The 19,762-nt window shown below is 46.3% G+C and overlaps 1 protein-coding gene across 5 annotated transcripts in view; it reads left to right on the top strand.

The window, feature by feature from the left end:
- Myo16 (myosin XVI) overlaps nt 1-19,762 on the top strand; it is a 470,083-nt gene that overhangs the window by 324,975 nt on the left and 125,346 nt on the right. For all 5 annotated transcript variants that reach the window (XM_063247024.1, XM_063247026.1, XM_063247023.1 and 2 more), the window contains exons 22-23: nt 13,964-14,116; nt 15,141-15,341. In XM_063247024.1, coding sequence (XP_063103094.1) covers nt 13,964-14,116; nt 15,141-15,341 — 354 coding nt within the window. The remainder of the gene's footprint in view (nt 1-13,963; nt 14,117-15,140; nt 15,342-19,762) is intronic.

Genomic DNA, 19,762 nt, shown 5'->3' on the forward strand with positions numbered 1-19,762 from the left:
CCCTGGAGAAGCACTAGTTAGTGTTAATTCACTCACAGTGTGGAACATTTAAAAAATACTGCAGTGTGCAGGGATCTTAACAGTACTGCTTGAATGGCTTTATTAAATTAAGTACATGTATAATGAAATGTTAAAGGGAGTAGAAATACAACTTGCCTTATTCAGTAGAGAAGGAAAATAGACCAGTTGAGAAGATTCAGGTGGAGAGAAAAACTCAAATAGCATTTATCATAGCAGGAAGTGTCAAGGACCCCAGCAGTTAGGGAGAATTTTAAATTTATAATTCCTTAGTTTGTATAGTTTATCACTTGTTTAGTTTGATTTTCTTACAGTCTATAGTGAGGTATTTAATGACATGGGACAAAGGTTTAAATAGAATATGTGTGAAACACAATTCTGTAACTTACTCGTAGATATGTAGACGTGTCTCCGGCAGGGTAATTTGTCAAGTCGGGATAATAAAACAGATTTGCAGATTTGTGAGGTTAAACACAATTATAAAACAGAGGTGGTTGTTTACCATCACAGTACACCGTGTGCAGAAGTGTGGGTAACCACCCCTGCTGCTGACATGTAAAAGGCACAGAGTGGCTCCCACAGCTGCTGAGCCAGGTCCTGCTTTCTGTCTGTTGGGTCCTGCTGTCTGTCTGCTGGGTCTTGCTGTCTGTCTGCTGGGACGTGCTGTCTCCGGGTACATGGTGACGGAAACAGGGCCAGGTTCTCTGCACCAATCTCATTTGGAGTGAGACCCAGGAGGTTTATTTTCCTTTCCTGGGCGCATTCTCATGCATGAATAGAAAAGGGGAGACTCGCGGTTGTTTGTTTGTTTATTTCATTAAGTAATACAGTGGTGAGCGTGGGAAGCTCCCGAGGAGGCTCTTCTCAGCTGCTGTTTCCAAGATCGCCCCCAGTCGGTACAGGTGCCTTACATTTTCACCTTGGAAAAGCCAAGTTTTTGTGTCTATCATTAGAGTTGCTGGGTTGTCTGTGGCCTGGGAGGCAGTGCATGGAAGTCACAGATGGAGTGATGCCCCATGAAGTCCTCGCTTGGAGCCCCACCCAGACTCATCTGTCCCTGTCTCGGGTCTGCTCTGACATAGGTGCATACGTGACTTTTCCATTGTTTCTGTCTGACTAACACACAGCCGCCTACCCTCATTATGCAAAGCCATTAGTCTCTATTTCTGCTGAATATTTTAAGAAAGCCTTTCAGAATATAGTCATATCCTGAGGTTTCTGTGCAAGGAAGGATGACACTCTTTACATCTAAGAATGAATCCCTATTAAATGCTAATGTGTCAATACCAAATCTAAGGCCTCCATTATGGAAAAGATTTTTTTTTAATTACCACTTTTTCTTAGTTGCTATGCACAACAGCAACTAAGAGAGATCTAGAAGACATTGTTATTTTCTTAGAGAGGGATACAGATCTTCCCTTGAACTGGACGTAATAATTTTCTTAATCTGAACTTGGTTTGAAGGCCTTTAGTTTAGGTGATGAACTCTGGGTTTCCTTGTTGCTAACACAAGGCAGACCTCTCACTCCTCTGCAGTCTTTCAGCCAAATATTCACCAAATCAAACCTAGAGACACAGCAGTGCTTTTGTGAGCACTCACTTTATTCTGCTTTGGATTTGTTGACTTGTATGTTACAGAAAGCCCTTCTAGGTCCTTGTTGCAGTTTTAGAAGTTTATACTTGTAATCCCATGGAAAAGTTACTGGAATTCTAGCAAGATGATCCCAGTGTACCACTTCCAGTGCAACCCATGATGATAATAAAAACTCTGAGGCATATTTGTAGCTGTGGGGAGGTAAGGGGGTCCTAAATCCAGCTGGCAGGGTAGCTAACCGGAACAAAGGCTTTGATGCAGGGCCACACCCAGGTTTTATTAATTTGTGAAGAGGATGACTGACCGTAGTTGTAGTTGTGATGAGAGGTATGTGAGTGCCCTGAGCTGGGTGAGGTAGGAAGCCTGAGGTCACCTCTGCAGTGTGCACAGAGCTACACAGAAAGAGTCGTCTGCATAACACATCTGAGGTAGCATCTAATGTTCCAGGGTCAGTTGGTGCTTCAGCTCTGATGTGTGATCTTTTATGCCCTGGGAACACATAGTCTCTTAACCTGAGGCTCCATCCCAGGATCCCAGCCCATAGTGTGGGGGTAAGTGTGGCCTACACTTGTTCTTGAGGAGCTGCAGGGCAGGGCAGTGCTGACCTGTCCCCTTGTTTCAAAGGCTACATATAAGTACCTCTGTGAGATTGATTTGCATTACTTAGAAGCCAACTGAGGGGATAAGGAAAAGTCCTAGCCAATTCTGGACACATCAGTATGTGGAAACAGGGCCAGGTTTAGCCAAGATGGAGATCACTGCTCTCCTTTCAAGGAGCGTCCCCCACATAGTCCTGCATCGTGTATCAGCCGTTCTCTGTGCTGCCAACTTCTGCAGGGCTGAAGCTGTGTCTGACACAGCACTTTAAGTTGAGCAGATGTACTTCCAATAAAAAGGAGAATAACCTCCTAAGAAAGGAACCCTAAGCGTGGAATTCCTGGAGCTTCTTGCACTGAAGTTGCTATATGTATATGCTGACAAGTGTTCCTCCCCAGTAGCTAGACAAAGCTTTAGAATTATACCTTTGGGGACACAGTCCTGGCGTGTCTCCTAAGCTCAGCCTTTCCACCTCAGGGTCTTCCAGAGTTTCACAAGCTTCACTGACTGAAAGGAGAACTTACTCCACCTCCTAGGAAACTCTATTTCCATCTCCTCTGATGTCGTCTTCTAGGGTTTGTGCTAGTATAACAAAGCGCCTTAGACTGGTAACTTATAAAGACCAGAAATCAGTGGCTCACAATTCTGGATGCCAGAAGTCCAAGATTCAGGGTGCTGGCAGGCCCAGTGTGTGGTGAGGGCCCCGTTTCGCTGGACAGAAACTTGGCTTTGGGTCCTGGCTTTGGGGAGGGCCGAGGCTGCTCCCTGGGCTTTTGTTTTGCCAGTCCATTAGCAAGGGCAGGGCTGTCCTGGTCTATGAGACACTCCCTCCCCAGGTCCCTGCACTAATACTAATACCCCCTCAAGTTAGGGTCTTAGCACAGGTGATTTATAGCAAGGCCACATTCCAGCCACCGTGGCATCTATTGGACCCTTTCTACTCAAACTCTTGATTATAATGAAAATGATTTTATAATTTTGTAATTGTCAGCAGTAGTTTGATATGTCAGTGGAGAGAAGCACACTGCAGTGCAGCTGTCACCCTGGTTAATTAAACAGTGGTGTCCTGGTTGTTTCACGTTCCCTCTCCCCTGTAGTGGGCAGAGTTGGTGTCTAGCCCAGCAGGAACAGGTCCTGCAGTCCTGAAGAGGGCTCATCAGCAGTCCCTGTGCCAGCTCAGAGGAGGAGGCGAGTTCTGAGGGTCATTGTGACACGGGGGCCCCAGAGGCAGGGCTCAAGGGCCTTGAGGTAGGCAAAGAGCACTGTGAGCCCCAGGAGGTGGGAAGGGTGGGAAAGGGTTTCTACTTCCCGACAGGACTGCACATCTAGAGAATGCCAGCACTGCAGACAGTGATGGGGGAACAGTAGCAAGCTGGGAAATCAGCTCGGGAAATCAACAGTATACATTTTCTAAATCACTGGTTAGAAGGTGTAGTGGAAGGAAGACAATATTTACAATCGTTAAAATGTGCAAATGGTCTAAGGATGGGGGACTTTAAAGGTTTCTGAAAGCCAAGAGTCCTACCAGTGGGAAGTTGTTCTACAGAACCAGACAGGAAGGCTGCATTGATAACTGTCACTGACAGAGTAGCTGATAAGATGCTGCCCTCCCAAGGTGAGCTTCCCACCCAATGGACATCACTGCAAATGAAGAATGAATTTGTAATTAGGCCGAGTCAGTGTTATAGCTGCTAGTCAGTAATGAATCAAGGAAATTAGTGCATGTAATTGGTGGCATCATAGAAAGAAAGACAACATTCAGGATATGGGCCATCATCAAAAATACAGACTATTTAATTTAAAAAATGTATCACGGTAAAAGACACAGGCTCAGACTCCACCACCTCACTCAGACACACTCATCCCATCGTTCTGAAGCAGCTCCAAAGTCCTCTCTCCTGAGGGATTTTTTGTGCCCACCTGCCCTGAATCAACTGGGAGCATTTTCCTTCCAAGGTCATTGTGACTTTGGGAAGAGCCAGGGGTCACACGGTGCTGGATCTGGTGAACACGGCAGATGAGGACACAGCGTCCTGTTTTCCACAGCTGCCTTTCCATTGGCTGATTCTTCTTCCCAGATCTCCCTGTGTGGCTCTCTCTCAAAAGGCTAAGTGACCTCTCCTGCCTGTGTCCATTCTCTCAGCAGATCCCAGAGTAGAGAACCCCCACACCCACCAAGCTGTGGTCTTTCCTCAAAGGTGGTTTCACAAGTTACAGGGTGAGGCCCTCCCCAGGTGGGACAGTCAGGGCCAAGTTCCAGGACCAAGGCTCAGAGCTGCCTCTGCATAGGAGGGTGGGGTCCAACCTGGCCCCAGGCCGGAGAATTGGGAGAGGCATAATGAGGCTGACCACTGGTTTGGTCCTAAATTGCATGACCCATGTAATTTTAACCAGTGTTTCCTGTGGCAGTACACACTAGGTATCAGGACTGATCTCTCTGACTGTCTGCTGATACATGAATGAAAACGGCCTTTTAAAGTTGCAGTGCCAGTAGATTCTAAAATCATAGGTTTGTTTTGTTTTACTTTTACTAGTACATGTTTTCAGTACATGATTTCATTCACAGTAAGGGGCAGGATGTGTGCATGGCACACTGCAGCTCCCTTCTTTTCACCCAATCCCTCTCCCCTCTATTTTTCTAACATCAAATTCATTTATTTATCATATAAGACTTTCTAAAGTCAATTATCATACACACAGATTGAAAAGCACACAAACAGGCCAAAGAACATACAAAATGCGTAAAACAATTGCACTAAGTCAAGGTATATTTTAGATCCATTGTCAGAACCGGACTATGCTCCTTTATTTTTTCTTCTTCTTTTATATTGATATATTTTTGTATATGAAGGGAGACCATGTGCTATTTAAGCTTGTTTGTCTGAATTATGTCACTCCAGTCAGGCTTTGCTTTGTGCATCTCTTTTTTGCAAAGACACTGGAATTTCCAGAACTCTTCCAGGAACGCATCTAGTTGTTTATAACACATCTTAGGAAAAATTTGCATGAAAAATGTATTTATTTCTACTGCATAGCAAGATCCTTATATAATGCTCCTCAGATTTCTGTGGGAAACACACAGATAGTTAAGCAACTGGATGCCACTTCCCACGTGCCTCTTGTGATGATATTGGACCCTCTTCATGGACAGAACAGCTATTAGACTTCAAGTCACTGCTCTTGAAAACTTGTTTTGAAGAAATGAGAGGTGAGGCGCAGCTGTCAAGGACTTTGAGTACAGGAACTGTACATTCAATTCCTATTTCAAAATCTTTTGTAAAAGTGGAGTTCAGATAAATTCAGTAACTCACAGCAATTCCCATAAGACTGGGATCTGAATTCCGATTTGCTTTCCTGGGCTGATTTTGTGGTTAAAATATCTTTGAAAAACTTCACTTAAATTTGTATTCATAGCTTACATTTTCCAAACTTCAACTGCTTCCTTTTCTGAATGTATCTTGTTTACATATTTCTCTTAGGACACTGTTACTTATCTTACTGGGTGTTGCACGATCTCTTAAAAGCCTCACTGGCTGTGCATTATTTCCACAGTGGAGCATCGCCCCAGTTCCATTAAATGTAAACACACGAGCTAGGTAGGACAAGTGTGTTATTTGCCCCTCTTTATTGGACAGTAGCAGTGAGCATGGAAGCAAATGCTGCAAACCATTCACAAATTCATGTACTTGAAAAAAACACCTAAAATCACCTTCCAGCTTCTAGCTCAGGGGCCTGGGGGCCTTCAGTTCCAGCAAGGGGCTGTCAGGTAGAAAGCCCCACTCCCAGACGTGTGGACTCGCAGAGTGCTTTGTGGGGTTTCCTGCAGATGACCAATGATGGCCACAGTTTCCTGGGCTCTTCCTCCAGGGCAACTCCTCTCCCTCCAGGACCACCCCCACTTAGCAGCTCTGTGGGAATATGATGAGACTCCCCCAGGGCCTTCGTGGCCAGGTAGGAGCTGGGGACAGCCCGAGGGTGCCATGCCCAGCACTCTGAGAGCTGTGCTGCTGTGTTGGCCGCCTTGGCATCACTGGATGGCACTTGGAATTCCTGTGATAACAGGGATCCAAAGCAGGCCACCCATTTGGATCACTGCTTCAAAGCCTGAAGCCATACATTTACATGAAGAATGACTGCTGGGGTTTAGTGTCAAAAGCAAAGCAAAACATAGTTTTTCTTTGAAAAATGATGAATGGTATAGAAACTCTGAAATAATAGCACGGTGGCCACAGTGTATTTGCACCTGTATGGCGTGGCCTCTGCTCAAACTGAGGGATATGTGACATCTATGCGGCACCCTACAAAATGCCTACTCAGGTTTTTAATATATTTTTCAACCTTGGCCTTCAAGTATCATTATTAGAATCTGGCAAAGAATTCAGCCCAGTGACTTGTTACAGGTGGACTGGTTTTGAAGAACAATCCAGTCCAGCCCGTTGATCTCTTTTAGGGGATGGCACCTTTCTTGGTTCATCCTGAGAGCAGGTAACTGATGATTTGTGGACTTGTATTGGCTGGCAGTTTTGTAGGTGGCAATGATTCCATTCGAGATGCCAGCGGGTCACCAACTGTCACCACCTCCGAGGCTGTACTTTGCCCTCTGCACCCTGTGTTTCCTGGGGCAGAAAAGAGGGACCTGCTCCAAGGCTGAGCTCCCACTTCTCTAAGGAGCACCCTCCTGCAGTAATGTGCTGCAGGGTGGAGCCCAGGACCCCTGCACATCCTAAGGGCCCCACTTCCCAGCTCCTCCACATTAGGAATCAGGGTTCCCCACACAAACCAACGAGAACACAGTCAGAGCCCAGCACTTCTGTCCCTAGCACCACAGTGTGGGCTGCCCAGCGAGTAAGCTGTGGGCTTTGCACACAGGGACAGGGCCCGAAAATGTCCTGTGCAGGCTGAAGGCTGCAGGGGAGGACATAGGGCTCCATCCATCCCAGGAAAGCCAGCAGGGTGCCCCAGGCCCTGGCCCAATGACAGTTGGCCTTGGGATCCCCAGAGTGCAAAACAATAAAAATAAGTTTCTGCTGTTTACTGGTGTCATAACCCATGGCTTTGGGCTGCCATGGGAGTAGTGGCTGGAGTAGATAAAGGCAGGGGAGTCACAGTTCTTTATATCTAGAGAATGTCGCAGGGAGTGCGTCCTGACAGAGGGCTGGGTTCTTAGCGTGAATCTAGCTGCTGTGTGTAACAGAATGACTGAAAGAAGCATTAGGAGTTTTCATCTGCATGAAAATGGTGTGTTTTGTGCATGGAAGGTAAACGATCCTTATCACCTATGTGAACTTCGATCTTTTATGTGCACTTTGATTTTAAAATATCCAAAGGCTGAGGGAAGGAAAGGGTGCTCAGTTCTTTTAAAAAACAGACATCTGCCAGGAGAAGGGAGCAGGGGAAGGGAGAAGGAGGTGAAGGAGACAGTGCCAGAACCAAGTCCAGGGTCCAGGCAGCTGGGGGACCATGGGACGGTGGCTGTGGCCACTTCACAGGCCGAAAGTGGATTCTGCACACTGGGAGAGCTAGTTGGTGGTGGGAGAAAAATACACACGAGCTTCGGAAACCAGAAGGGTGAGGAAGAAAGAGCCCTACAACAGAAGCTTCAAGAATTCAAAAAGTAAAACCAGGGAGAGAGATGCGGTCCCCTCTTGCCCCACAAGCCTGGCACTTCATGCCTGAGACACTGACATCAAGGGTTATCACTGAGCCTAAGGGAGCACATAGCATCTAAGTGGGACATGTGTGTGCATGCATGTGTGTGTGTGTGTGTGTGTGTAAATGTCACACCAAGGTTCTTTTGCACAATTCACATGACTTAACAATTATTTTAAGAGGCACACAGGCTCAGAAGGAAGGAATAAAGCTATGTCTGCTCACCCCAAATCAGGCTCAGGTGCAGACTTCTAGTGCAGTTAATACATTAAGGCTCTGAGAAGTCCTGCACAGATGCCCATTGGCCCCACACAGCTGTTTCCCCCACAAGTGTCTACCTATTTGGTGGTTTTTAGACCATAACTGTCGATGTCTTATACGGTTAGGTCACGCTGAACATATCTGAGAACTATCAGGTATCTCTAACCTCACAGCTCTCACACACGTCACACATGAATACACGCTCAGCTCACGCCGACATCCAGATTAACGGCTGAGCGTGTTAATGGGTTGTGGATGCTCCGTTCCTCTGCCCAGCTACGCACTCTCAATCATGTGTGCGTGGCACAGCCACCTGAAAAGCTTTTAGCGCATATCAATGTCGGGTTCCCACTCCAATTTAATGGGTTTGGGGTCAGGTGCAGGCATCCGCCTTGTTTTGAAGAGGCTCCTGGTGAATCCAGGGTGAAGACAGGGCTGGGATTCGCTGGCTGGTGCCGAGGGCCTTGTCCGTGACTGCAGTCAGCTTTAATTAATGTTCTACTTTAATTCTGTGATGCCTGTGTCATGCTCTATTATATTTTCACTTCAGATGTATTTCACTGAGTAATAAAAATAAAAGGAGAACAGTTGGTGAAAATTTACTCAGGAAATTAAATTTGTCATTAATACAAATGATGGACCATCTGGAGAAGCTGTCACTAACACGTGCTTTCAGGGGCTGCATAATTTTTATTATTAAGCCTGTTAGCAGCGGCACTTAATGTACAAAGCATGTATTTTGATTAGACAAGGATGCATACTAATTAAGCAGCTACTTAGTAGTTATTATCATTCCTGACTACTCACCTTTCACCCACACTCAGCTCTTCCCTGAGGAATACCTGGGGATCTAATTCAGCCCAAACATAATCCTGATGGGTAGCAAAGCAGAGCAAAAATAATGATTCCTTTGACTCCTCAGCTGTGCATGCAGAGCTGTTCCTGGATGCATGGGCTAATGCACTTGTAAAAATCTTCCTCTGTCTGTATTTAACAAACTCTCACGTATGCACCAACAGACATACTCACACATACACAGGCAGTTCAGGGAAAAGGACCAAGCAAGTTCTAGCCATAATTTTGGCCATCATTTATTTGAATGGGTTTTCAAATAATCCTTTGGCTCTTAGTAGGAGACCCATGATATTAACCTTGTGATGTTTACTGGCAGTTTCGAAGTTCATCATGTCTTAGTTACTTCTTCATTTTTGGGAAAAAATACCTGACACCAACAACTCTAAGGAGGAGAGGTTTACTTTGGTTCACAGTTTGTAGAGGTTTCAGTCCATAGTCAGCCAGGATGACATGGCAGAGGGGTATTCAGAGGAGAAATAGCACATGGAATGGTGCAGGAAGCAGTGAGAGATCAAGAGAGGAGGAGGTCCACACCCCAGCAATCTCCTCCGCCACCAGACTTCAACTCCAGCCATCATATCATACTCAACTGTAAGCCCATCAGTGGGTGAATGCACCAACGAATATCACACACCCATGATCCAGCCACCTCCCCAAAGCCACGTCTAGGAGCACATGAGGCTTTGGAATGGGCATCAAGGTAGAACCACAGGAATTCCTGGTTGAACTTCTGTGTTTTAATTTTTGTTCAAACAGTGAGTGCTTTGAACAATTTGAAATAGGCAAAGGCAATTTTGGGGCAAACATTTAGTTTACTCATACATAAAACTAATTTTGAGTAATATTCTAGTTTGAGCTGCATGTTTCCAGTGATTCAGCATTGTTCTTCCTTGTTAGAAATACAAATATAGGTTTATTCCCAGAAAACACCAATGCAATAAAAACCTGAAAACTGAAAATCAGTCCATAAGCTACTTACTTAAAGATGAGCTTTTCCCTGTGGGATTTTAATAAATTACTTTAACAGTTTTTCTTTTCCCCCAAATACCAAGAACACGATGTGCATTACATTGTTCAGGTGTGTTATAAAGAATAGCTCACGTCATAGAAGGGAACTAACAGAATACCGCAGCTTGGGCATACTGGAGGTCCAGAAGCGAAGCTGTACCCTTCATAAGTCACTTGACCAGGAAAATGAGAATTTAGTTTCCTTCATCCAAAGTCTCAGCAGCCCTTCCCTGTTATCAGCAGCTCAGTGGTTTGTTGAACACTCTCTGGAAAAGACAAAGGACAAGGCGGCCCAGAGAACAGCCCCTGCTACTGCTTTACTTTGCCATGCCTTTGTCTGAATCTAAGTCCAAAGTCTCCTCTGAGACTCAAGGCAAACAGCTGTGCATCCCTGTCAAAAAGAGAAAAGAAGAGAAAGAATTAAATATTTCTGACATGCAAAGGTGCAGGTTAAACATTCCCCTTCCAAAAGGGATTCTCATTCCAGTAACATGCCTATTCCAATAAGGGTATGATAGAAAGGATTGGGACCAAAGCAAGACCAAATCAGCAGGGCAAACATTAAGTAGCTGCAGGTGCATCACTCCAGGGAGGTCCAAGGAGCTCCAAGAAGCTTGCATAGCTCCGGGCTTTACGCACTGTCCTTTGCAGCACGCATGTCCTCTGTCTTGAGTTGGCTCTGCTTGCTACTTGCTGCTTTCTCCAGAAGATGATCCTCATTTTTGCCATCTCTAACTTCCTGGGGCTGTACTACACCTGTGGCTTCCTTTTGACATCTTCATGCATTGCCCCATGAAGGGCATCTGACCACCAAGGGCTTCTTTTGAAATTTGGGTGGAAGCCTCCATGACCCCATAACTCTTGCATTCTGTATGCCTGGAAAACTAACACATCATAGATGATGCCAAGGAGTACTGCCAGCTCAAGCAATAGCCAGGCACCCTGGACCATGGATGCAATGACTTCTGAATGTCTGTATGGCTGATCCTAGAGAAATGTATTCTGGGGCACTAATTCCTTAGTTGGCCCATCTTTAGCAGGCATCCCAGGGAATCTCTCTTTCATTTAGAAAGATTTACAGTTTTTTAGCTGTGAGCCTGCAAAGGATAGTATCTGGCCAGTTCTGCAGATACTTTCTAGCTGTCTTTCCTAATATTCTGATGCTGAGTATTTCTTTTTAATGCTAACTTTTTTTAGTAGGTACATTCTTCAAGCTGCCCTCACCTGCAGCTTTATAGGGGTTTTTTTCTGAAAAAGAAAAAAAAACTGAAAACTTTTTATACATTTTGGACTTGCCTTTTTGCTCCTGATTTTCACTGTAGCTGCAGCTATACCCAGCCAGCAGTACTCAGGCCACAACCTAAATGCTGAGCTGTCTTAATATTTCTTCCACCAGATTTGTTAGTCTTCTGCCCTAAATCTCAGCCTCCTTCAAAGTATCAAAGCATGAACAAAATGAAGATGGATTGTTGGACAGAGTGTAACACACATGGCTTCTAGTGCAATTGCGATCAATTCCTTGCTCCCAAGTGAAACTCCCTGAGTCTGCCCTTTCCTTTCTGTGGTTTCCTAAGTCTGACCAATATCGCTCATGAGGCTCTGCTGATAACAATCTAGGACTTCTCTAGCCCACTTCTCCAAATTTTCTCCAAACTTCTCCTGCAAGTAAGTTTCAAAGGCTTCAGAGCCACACGGTCAGGGACAGTCATAGTGATGACCCTACTCCTGGAACCAAAATCTGTGTTAGTCCACTTTTCCATCACCAGAACAAAGTAACCAATGGATGAAACTTAAAGGAGGCAAAGTTCATTTAGCATTAATTAATGTTTCAATGGGCTCAATTCCCAGTAGGCTGGCTCCAAGGGAAAAGTGATATGGAAGAAGGTCATGGTAGAGGAAGCCATTCACCTCACAGAGGCAATGAAGCAGAGTGAAGGAAGCAGCCATAGAAAAGAAAAACCCTTCCAGTTCTTCCCCTGGTGATTCACCTCTTCCAAGCAAGCCTCACCTACTAACCGCACATTCACCATGAACTCATCAATGAGTCCATCCCTGTGATTCAGGCACCTTCCAAATATATGGGACTTTTGGGGGGACATTTTAGATCTAAACCACAATAATACAAAAGGATGAGAAAGATGACATCTGAATCCTGGGTGTCATCCCTCAGGGCACTCAGGCCTCCAGCCTTCTCATCCTCTGAGCTCCCCATTTCTGAAGCTCTATGAGCTATCTATACCTGTCCACAGAATTCTGGCCATAGAAAGAAGAGCAGAAGTTTCCAGCAAGCCAGGCCAGCCTCACGACAGACTCCTCTCTGTTCTGACCTGTGCTGTGTGCTTGGGTGCTTTGCTTGTCCTTGGAAAGGTTTCACTCTGAGACTGCTTCCTGCTGTGACCTTCCATCCTTCCACGCCAGGAGTCTGTAGCCCAGTGCCCTTTCCGTTCTTGAGCACGTGATTCTGCTCACCAAGAGCCACACCCTATGGCAAATGCCATGCCCTACACACAGAGTTAAATGTTTCCTGGTGCTGGTCACCTGAGAGGCAACTTGTCTCACTGAATGGTGACTGAGACACAAGGACCCTATTATGTAGTCTAGAAAGAAGATGGGAGCTCCAGGAGAAGGAAACATATCCAGAAGGGACTTTTAGTCCTGATGTCAGACCTGGGGAAGATTAGGTTCTTGGAGAAGAGGAACCAGGGAAGTCTTTCCAATGAAAATTCCACCAGCTGTTCCTTCCAATCTTCCATTCTATATACAAACTTTGGCCCTGTCTTCACAGGGATACAGGATACTTTGTGTTCAGTATAATCCTGGGTATCACTCCCTTCACAGACGAGCTTTGGTTTCCTTGAGGAATGTTTCTAGTTGTTTGCATCATTATAGATGGTCAGTCATCTTGTGTTAACTGCAGCAGGTTCCTGAACACTAAATCTGCCCAGCTGATTCTGGACTTTACCTGGTGCAATGCAGGGATTGGGGCCATCTGGAGGTTTGTGAGGGTCTGTGCACAAGAGGTGCCCCAGGAAGTGGCTGTGGATGGAGTGAGGCCCCCAGGATGAGCCCGAGGCAGCAGTGGGAAGAGGCAGGTATGAAAGTGGGGTCAGCGGGGAACAAAGAAGGAGCAGTGACCATCTGAGAGCCAGAAGCCCTTTCCAAAGAAGCAGTGGGAAAGCTCAGATGTTGCAGGTGGGGGAGGGGTCATGAAAAATAAATACAGAGGACTGAAGATCCAGGTCAGAAATACACCCACCCCTAGTGACTTCTGGCCAAGCCATTTCGGGGGTGTTGTGGGGGTGAAAGGTATATTAGGGCAGTTTCCAGAGAAATCAGGAGGAGAATTCAAGATCAGTAGACACAGGTTTTGAGATGTCCTGATAGGAATGGAAACTGGGAAGGAGCTTAGAATGAAATTGGTTAGAATTTAGTTTTTTCATTTGTAAAGAACAGTTGATAAAAAAATTTTGCTTCTTTTCTTTGGCAGTAAGAATTTAAGACTTTCAGAGGTAACGTGTTTCCTGATGGGAGTGTCTTGTGGAAAGGGACGTGGGGGGCATCCTGGTAGACACGGGGTTTCCATGATGCCTTCCGCCTGGTCGTTGATCCCAGGAAAGCGCGGCCCCAGTGGGTCCTGGAAGCCGTGCTCCTCTGTGCGCTGGGGCCCTGTGGACTTTCGTCTTTGCTGACCAGGGCCAAATGTATCTTCCTTTGGAAATGTTTGCCAGATGATTAAATGTGTTTGAGAGTCGATCTTGGTAAGTTCATGCCTTAATTATGCCGCTTGTAGCTTTTAACATCCTCACGCTAAACTGAACAGACAACGCAAATCAAAACGCAATCAAAAGCCACTGAACCCGTGGCAGAGCCCAGGCTTCTCTAAGTGGACCCGAGGGTCCTGGTGCCCCAGTCAGTCCGGTGTCGCTTGCAGGCAGCTCTGCACCGCGCCTGATGCTCTGTACTTCCTTCTCCCCACAACAGCTCTGTGTCAACATGACCAACGAGCATGTGCACCACTACATCAAGGACGCGCTTTTTCTACAAGAGCAAACGGAATGCATACAAGAGGGGGTTGCCATGGAAACGGCATATTCTCCTGGTACCCAGACTGGAGTTTTGGATTTCTTTTTCCAGGTATTCATATAATATAATTAGATACTTAACAGGATACATGCATTGAAAATGTCCTGGAGACAAAGAATTTTCTTCCTGAAGGCTCTGTTTTTGAGGTAGCTGTGTACAGAAAGCTCTGCAGAGAATTTATAACATTTCAAAATCTATCAAGCAGCAGGAGTTATCTTTTTGTAAAGGGGCATTTGAGAGAGAACCAGTTCACTAAAAGGACAAGAAATGTAAGAACCATGTAGATATAAAAAATTTTCAACATTTTTCACTTGCTATGACTAAGACTCCTTTTGGCAATTACATGTGATCACTATCCAAGCTTTCTAAGGTAATTTTAAGATGAGCGATATTGTGAAAGTCAGTAGAATTTTTTTTATTTATCTTCAGTTAATAAAAGCTAAATTTTGGAAGCCTGGCAGGCAGAGTACACACTTTCATAATATTTGGTTAAATTTAAGAGGTTTGGGACAGATACTGATATGTTGATACTATCTTATTTCACTTACAATGGAAAAGCTTTGACACAGGAACACTATATACACTAACAAAACTTTCATACAAATAGCAGTTTCTCTCTCTCCTCTCTGCTCTCTCCTCTCTCCTCTCTCTCTGTCTCTGTCTCCCTCTCTGTGTATCCCCGTCTCTTTCTTTCTCTCTCCTTTTCACTCTTTTTTTTTTCTCTCTCCTTCCCTCTCTCTCCTGGGAATGAATCCAGGTTCTTTCTCTAAACTACATCCCCACCACTTTTCTATGATTTTTCTGTTGTTTGTTTGTTTTTTTCCTTTTGTTTCTTGAGAAAAGATTTTGCTAAGTTGCTGGGCCTGAGTTTGCAATCCCCCTGTCTCTCAGAGAATTAGGATTACTTGCTGGGTGGGGACGTCTCTTTGACCAAACCCAGAAGTGCATTAAAAATAGAGATGGATTCTTTTTCTGAGTGTCTGTATAAACAGAATAAAAATAAAAGGAGCAAGCCAACATCAAAAACACCAAGCTAAGTGATAGAGGAAAACCTCTCTCTCTTCCTCATCCTCAGAAGCCATCTGGATTTCTCTCTCTGTTGGATGAAGAAAGCCAAACAAGCTGGACAGCGGAACCAAACCTCCCCAAGAAGCTCCAGAGTCTGCTGGAGTCCTCCAACACGAATGCGGTGTACCCCCCGATGAAGGATGGGAACGGGAACCTGGCGCTGCGGGGCACGGGCTCAGCTTTCACTGTCATGCACTATGCGGGCCGGGTGAGTGGGAAAACTGCGGGCTGGCAGTGTGGCCTGCAGGGCTGTGGGCCCGGGAACAGATTGCAGAGGTTTGGGTGCCTGGGCATGTGATTATGACCGGGACGCTGGACAAGCAGCCCACGAAATTTGCTTTCATAAGTGATTTGTTTTCCGTGTGAGCAGCAGCTCCTGCTCCCAGAGTGGCGTGAAGCGTGGGATGTGACCAAGCCTGGCTTTCAGGGTTATGGTTTCCACCAGTGCAAGAGCCCGGTGGTTCAGGCTCACAAAGAGCACTGCTGTGTGTCTCAGGGTCTTTTCACAAGGCAAGCAAACTGCCAGTGCTGGCCTCTGCTGGCCCTGCACGCAGCTGCGTGCAGCTCTGAGGTCCTCTTCTGGGAGCCTGGCAGCGGAACACGGCGGCTACCCTTCACATGCTGCCTCTCGGCTAGCATAGGGATCTCTGCTCCTTTCTCAAACGCTGTCAGGACACCTGCCCACACCCTCCTGGCTTCTGAGGTGCAGGCTCCTGTAGACCTGGGTTAGGGGCTTTGTTCCCATCCACTCAGGGCTCCTTGAATTCTCTCTCCAAGCTCTTTTCCACTCAGCCTTGAACTTTGCTCCTTGTCTTCATAGGAAGACCATACTGTGTTCACCTGTCTGTTTTCTTTTCTTGATGCTGAGGGTTGAACTCAGGGCCTTTCTCCTGAGCTACTGCCCCAGCCCCTGTAAAGTTGTGTTACTTTGAAATAGGGTCTCAGTCTCTATAAACTGCCTGTGCTGGGCATGGACTTGCTGTCCACTTGCGTCAGCCTTCTAGAGTGCTGGGATTTCCGGCTGTACCATCTGCTGGGCTTTTATCCGCCTCTGAAAACTTAAATCCTTGCCCAGCAACCTTCAGTCCCTCTCCTGCCTGTAGTTATTGATGCCTTTTTTACAATTGCCCCCTGTGCCCTCTGCCACTTTGGTACCAGCCCTAGCAGGAGTTATGTCCTAGAAGAATCTTGCCCTCCTGTTATGAAGGACCAGAAGTGAGGAGCAGAAGGGCTCCAGAGCAGAAGCAGATCTTTGTAGACTCCCATTCAGGAGCCATTCAGGAGCTCCCTGATGGCTGCACCCCAGAATTGAGCTGCCAAGGTGAGTGCCCCATGTGATAGGGACCCCAGCCAGGCTGAGAAGCAGCTTCTGTGTGTCACATTTTCCCACTGCTGCTGCCACCTACTCAGGTAACATCCCTATGCCCTGGCACTCAGCACCAACACACAACCGTCCAGAGCAAGGGCTGGCCACACCTGCACCAAAGGAGCCCAGCAGCTTGTGCCAGGCTTGCCTGGAGCCAGGGCCCAAGCCACACAGGACTGACCTCTGCCCTTTGCCCAGGAGTGACCAACCCTGGTCATAGTGGCTCCCAGTCACAGAGGCCTCTCAGAAGGCTCCTTTCTTGCCCTCCAGTCTCTGCACTGCAGCTGCCCCAGTCCACTAGCCAGCGATCCCACACCGATGGGAAAGGAGTACGGAAGGAATTAGCAGCAGAATCACTATATAGGCTGCTTTGGGCCAAACACTGAATTAATCTGCACCTAGTACTGAGGACTTGGTTCTCCTGACTGTGAGCTCATACATACAGGACTTTAGACAGGAGCTCAGTGCCGATGGCAAAGGTGATGCTAGGATGTCAGAGGCTGGTTGATTTTAGACACACACGCTGGGAAATGTGTGTCTTGATGGTTTTACCCAGGAAGAATATGGAGGACAGGGGGAAAAATTTACTAAAAAGGGAAGTAGCATGAACACCCCGAGAAAAAGGCATCAGAATATAGGGTAATGCAGCAGCCAGGCCCCAGTGTGCCTGTGAAGGGGGCAGCAGCGGCTTGAGGACACGTGGGGTGGCCGCAGCATGTGGAGAGGAGGTCCACAATGGGAAGGTTCCAGGGTTCCCCGACAGTTACTAACTTCCTCTTCTGTTCCAGGGACTGGGCCTTTGAAATTCTTTGTAAAAACAGGGATCTCTTAGCCCTATGTCCAGATTTTGTCTCTACACCTTCTTTGTGTTAAACATGTATTCAATTGAGAACAATGATGTAAAATTTTGCAGAAGGTATCGTGATTCAAGAAGTTATTGTCCTTTGCCTCTTCAGGGGAGCCAGGACAGGGGGTGCAGCTCTAACCTGCCCTGCTCGTGTGTGTCATGCAGAGACTACTAGAAGCAGGTCTGCAGCTGTGTTTTAATATGGGAAATGTGGGTGATTTATATTCAACTTTTTAAAAATTCCAGCACTTAACATAATTTGAATCCTAGAAAATTTGTGCTGAAAACTCATAGTTTAAGTTAATAAGATGATTGCTTTGGTTTCTGTTGGAAATTAACCCACAGACCGACAGCCGAGTGATGGGTTGGTGCTGATCCAACGTCCTGGTGGAATCATGGGTTTTTGCATGAAAGCACCTTCATTTTTAAACAAGTTTTACATAATTAGAGTCAACTTTGCACTTTTATAAAAAATCTTGCATTTCGGTGAGATGTATGAAGGCGTTTAGCCAAAGGACCCCTAAGGACAAAGTCACGTTAGAACGTGGGTTCTGTGAAATGTGTGGCAGTGTCTCCCGCCTTCCTTAGAATCATCCAGGGTGGCTCCAGAGGGCTTAAACTGTAACTATGGAGCACACACACACACACACACACACACACACAGCATGTTCTTCATTTTGTAAGCCAAGATAGGTAGAAAAAGTTGGGTGCAGCATCAATTTTGGACAGCAGGGAGAAGAGCCCCCAGTAATCTTTGACAACACAGTTGAGCCTCCAGGAGCAGGCGTGGCCCTGCATGCTCTCAAATTGGTGAGCAGGCTCTCTGGCCAGATGGAAGGGCTGGAGGGTGCCCCGACCACAGCCCGTTCCTCCCGTGTGGTTCACCGGGTCTTTTCATTTTGCGTCTCTCAGGAAGGGCAGCGGTTACCGCTCATGGTGATCCTGACAGCCGGACCCAGCTGGGGACGCCCTGTCCTGATAGCGCCAGCCGGGAGCCCATGCCCTGCTCCCCAGCGTGTGGACGTGGGGGCTCGCCGGTCCTTTTAGCGATGTTTAAGCAACATGATTTGAATTATAGCTGAAGAGCTTCCCCAAACACATTTGAATTTTTCATTACTCACAGGAGCATGGCGTTTTCCAATCTCCATTACGGAAATATTTTAAAGTAAATGGTAAGAGGCTTGCATGGCATGAAATATTAATAAGGTCTCCTTAATGAGCATAAATCTGAATTAAAGAAGGCTTCTGGGGTTTGTGTGGGGGCTTTTTTTCTTTTTGGGTTGTTGTTCATTATTTGTCTTAGCAAATTTTAAGCCTTATCTGGAATTGCCTGTTTTAGGGATTGCTTTTAAACTGCTATTTTAAATTACAGATAAACATTTAGCCCAGAATTATATCTCATTTTATTGACTGTCAAAAGTAGGGCTTGAAGGAGAGGAGAATTACAGCTTGACATTGGCTCTTAGCAGGCTCGGTTTCCATTACGGCAATCCTCCAGCATCTGCAGTAGGAAGTAGTATTTTAAAGTTCTTAAATGTTGATGTGAGAAAAGTGAATGGAAGAGAAGGAAGTAAACTGGTCTGCGGTAATAAAGACAGAATTAATGAAAATGCAAGTAACAATTAATAGTCATGCCGTGTACAGCACCTGCATGTGTTCCTCAACTGTTTCCTGGCCATACCACTTCCTTACAAGTTGCTTCAATGTGCTTCCGATACCTCATTTCCATCTGGATCTCATGTAGTCCCACCTGAAAGTGCCCCACGGTTCCTGTGCATCAAGTTAGCACTGATCCTGTATCTGAGAGGGTACATCTGTGTTTCAGCTCTGGGTCCCACGTACTCATCAAGTGTTGTAAAGGACTGTGTGGTGGCCTCCAAAAGATATGAGCAGGTCCAGTCCTCACCCATGGAAGCTGGGCACATGAATTTGTTTGGAAAGCAGGTTCTTTGTGTAGAGAGCTCCTGAGCTAAGGCTTTGATGACAAGGAGATCATCCTAGATTTTGCGGGTAGGCATCAGGCAGTGGGAAATAACCAAAGGGAGGTTTGGTCACGGAGGAGGCTTGTGATGGTTGGAGGCAGCTGGGGGAAAGCAGAGCCTCCGGGAGCAGATTCGGGGGGTTGAAGGTGGGGTGCTACCAGACCTGGAGCTCAGTCCAGTGGAGAACACATTCCTCTTGCTCTGTGACTCCCAGTTCGTGGTTTCTATTGCAACAGCACGAGGAAGCCAGCACACAATTCACTGGTTTGTTCCATTTCACAGTGGTTAGAGAACCGTGTGAGGTCAACACTGTAGACTTTCTTCAAAGCACAGCATTTCTAAGTGACCCCGCTTCTGCACCCCTGCCTTAATCATGTCCTCTCCTTTGTTGCCCAGATTTCCTCTGTCTTTCCAGGCATCAAGGATCTTGGCTG

This window comes from Cavia porcellus, unplaced genomic scaffold (assembly GCF_034190915.1).
Source record: "Cavia porcellus strain 051 isolate PalLab524CR breed Dunkin Hartley unplaced genomic scaffold, mCavPor4.1 scaffold_4, whole genome shotgun sequence".
NCBI classification, from domain to species: Eukaryota; Metazoa; Chordata; class Mammalia; order Rodentia; family Caviidae; genus Cavia; species Cavia porcellus.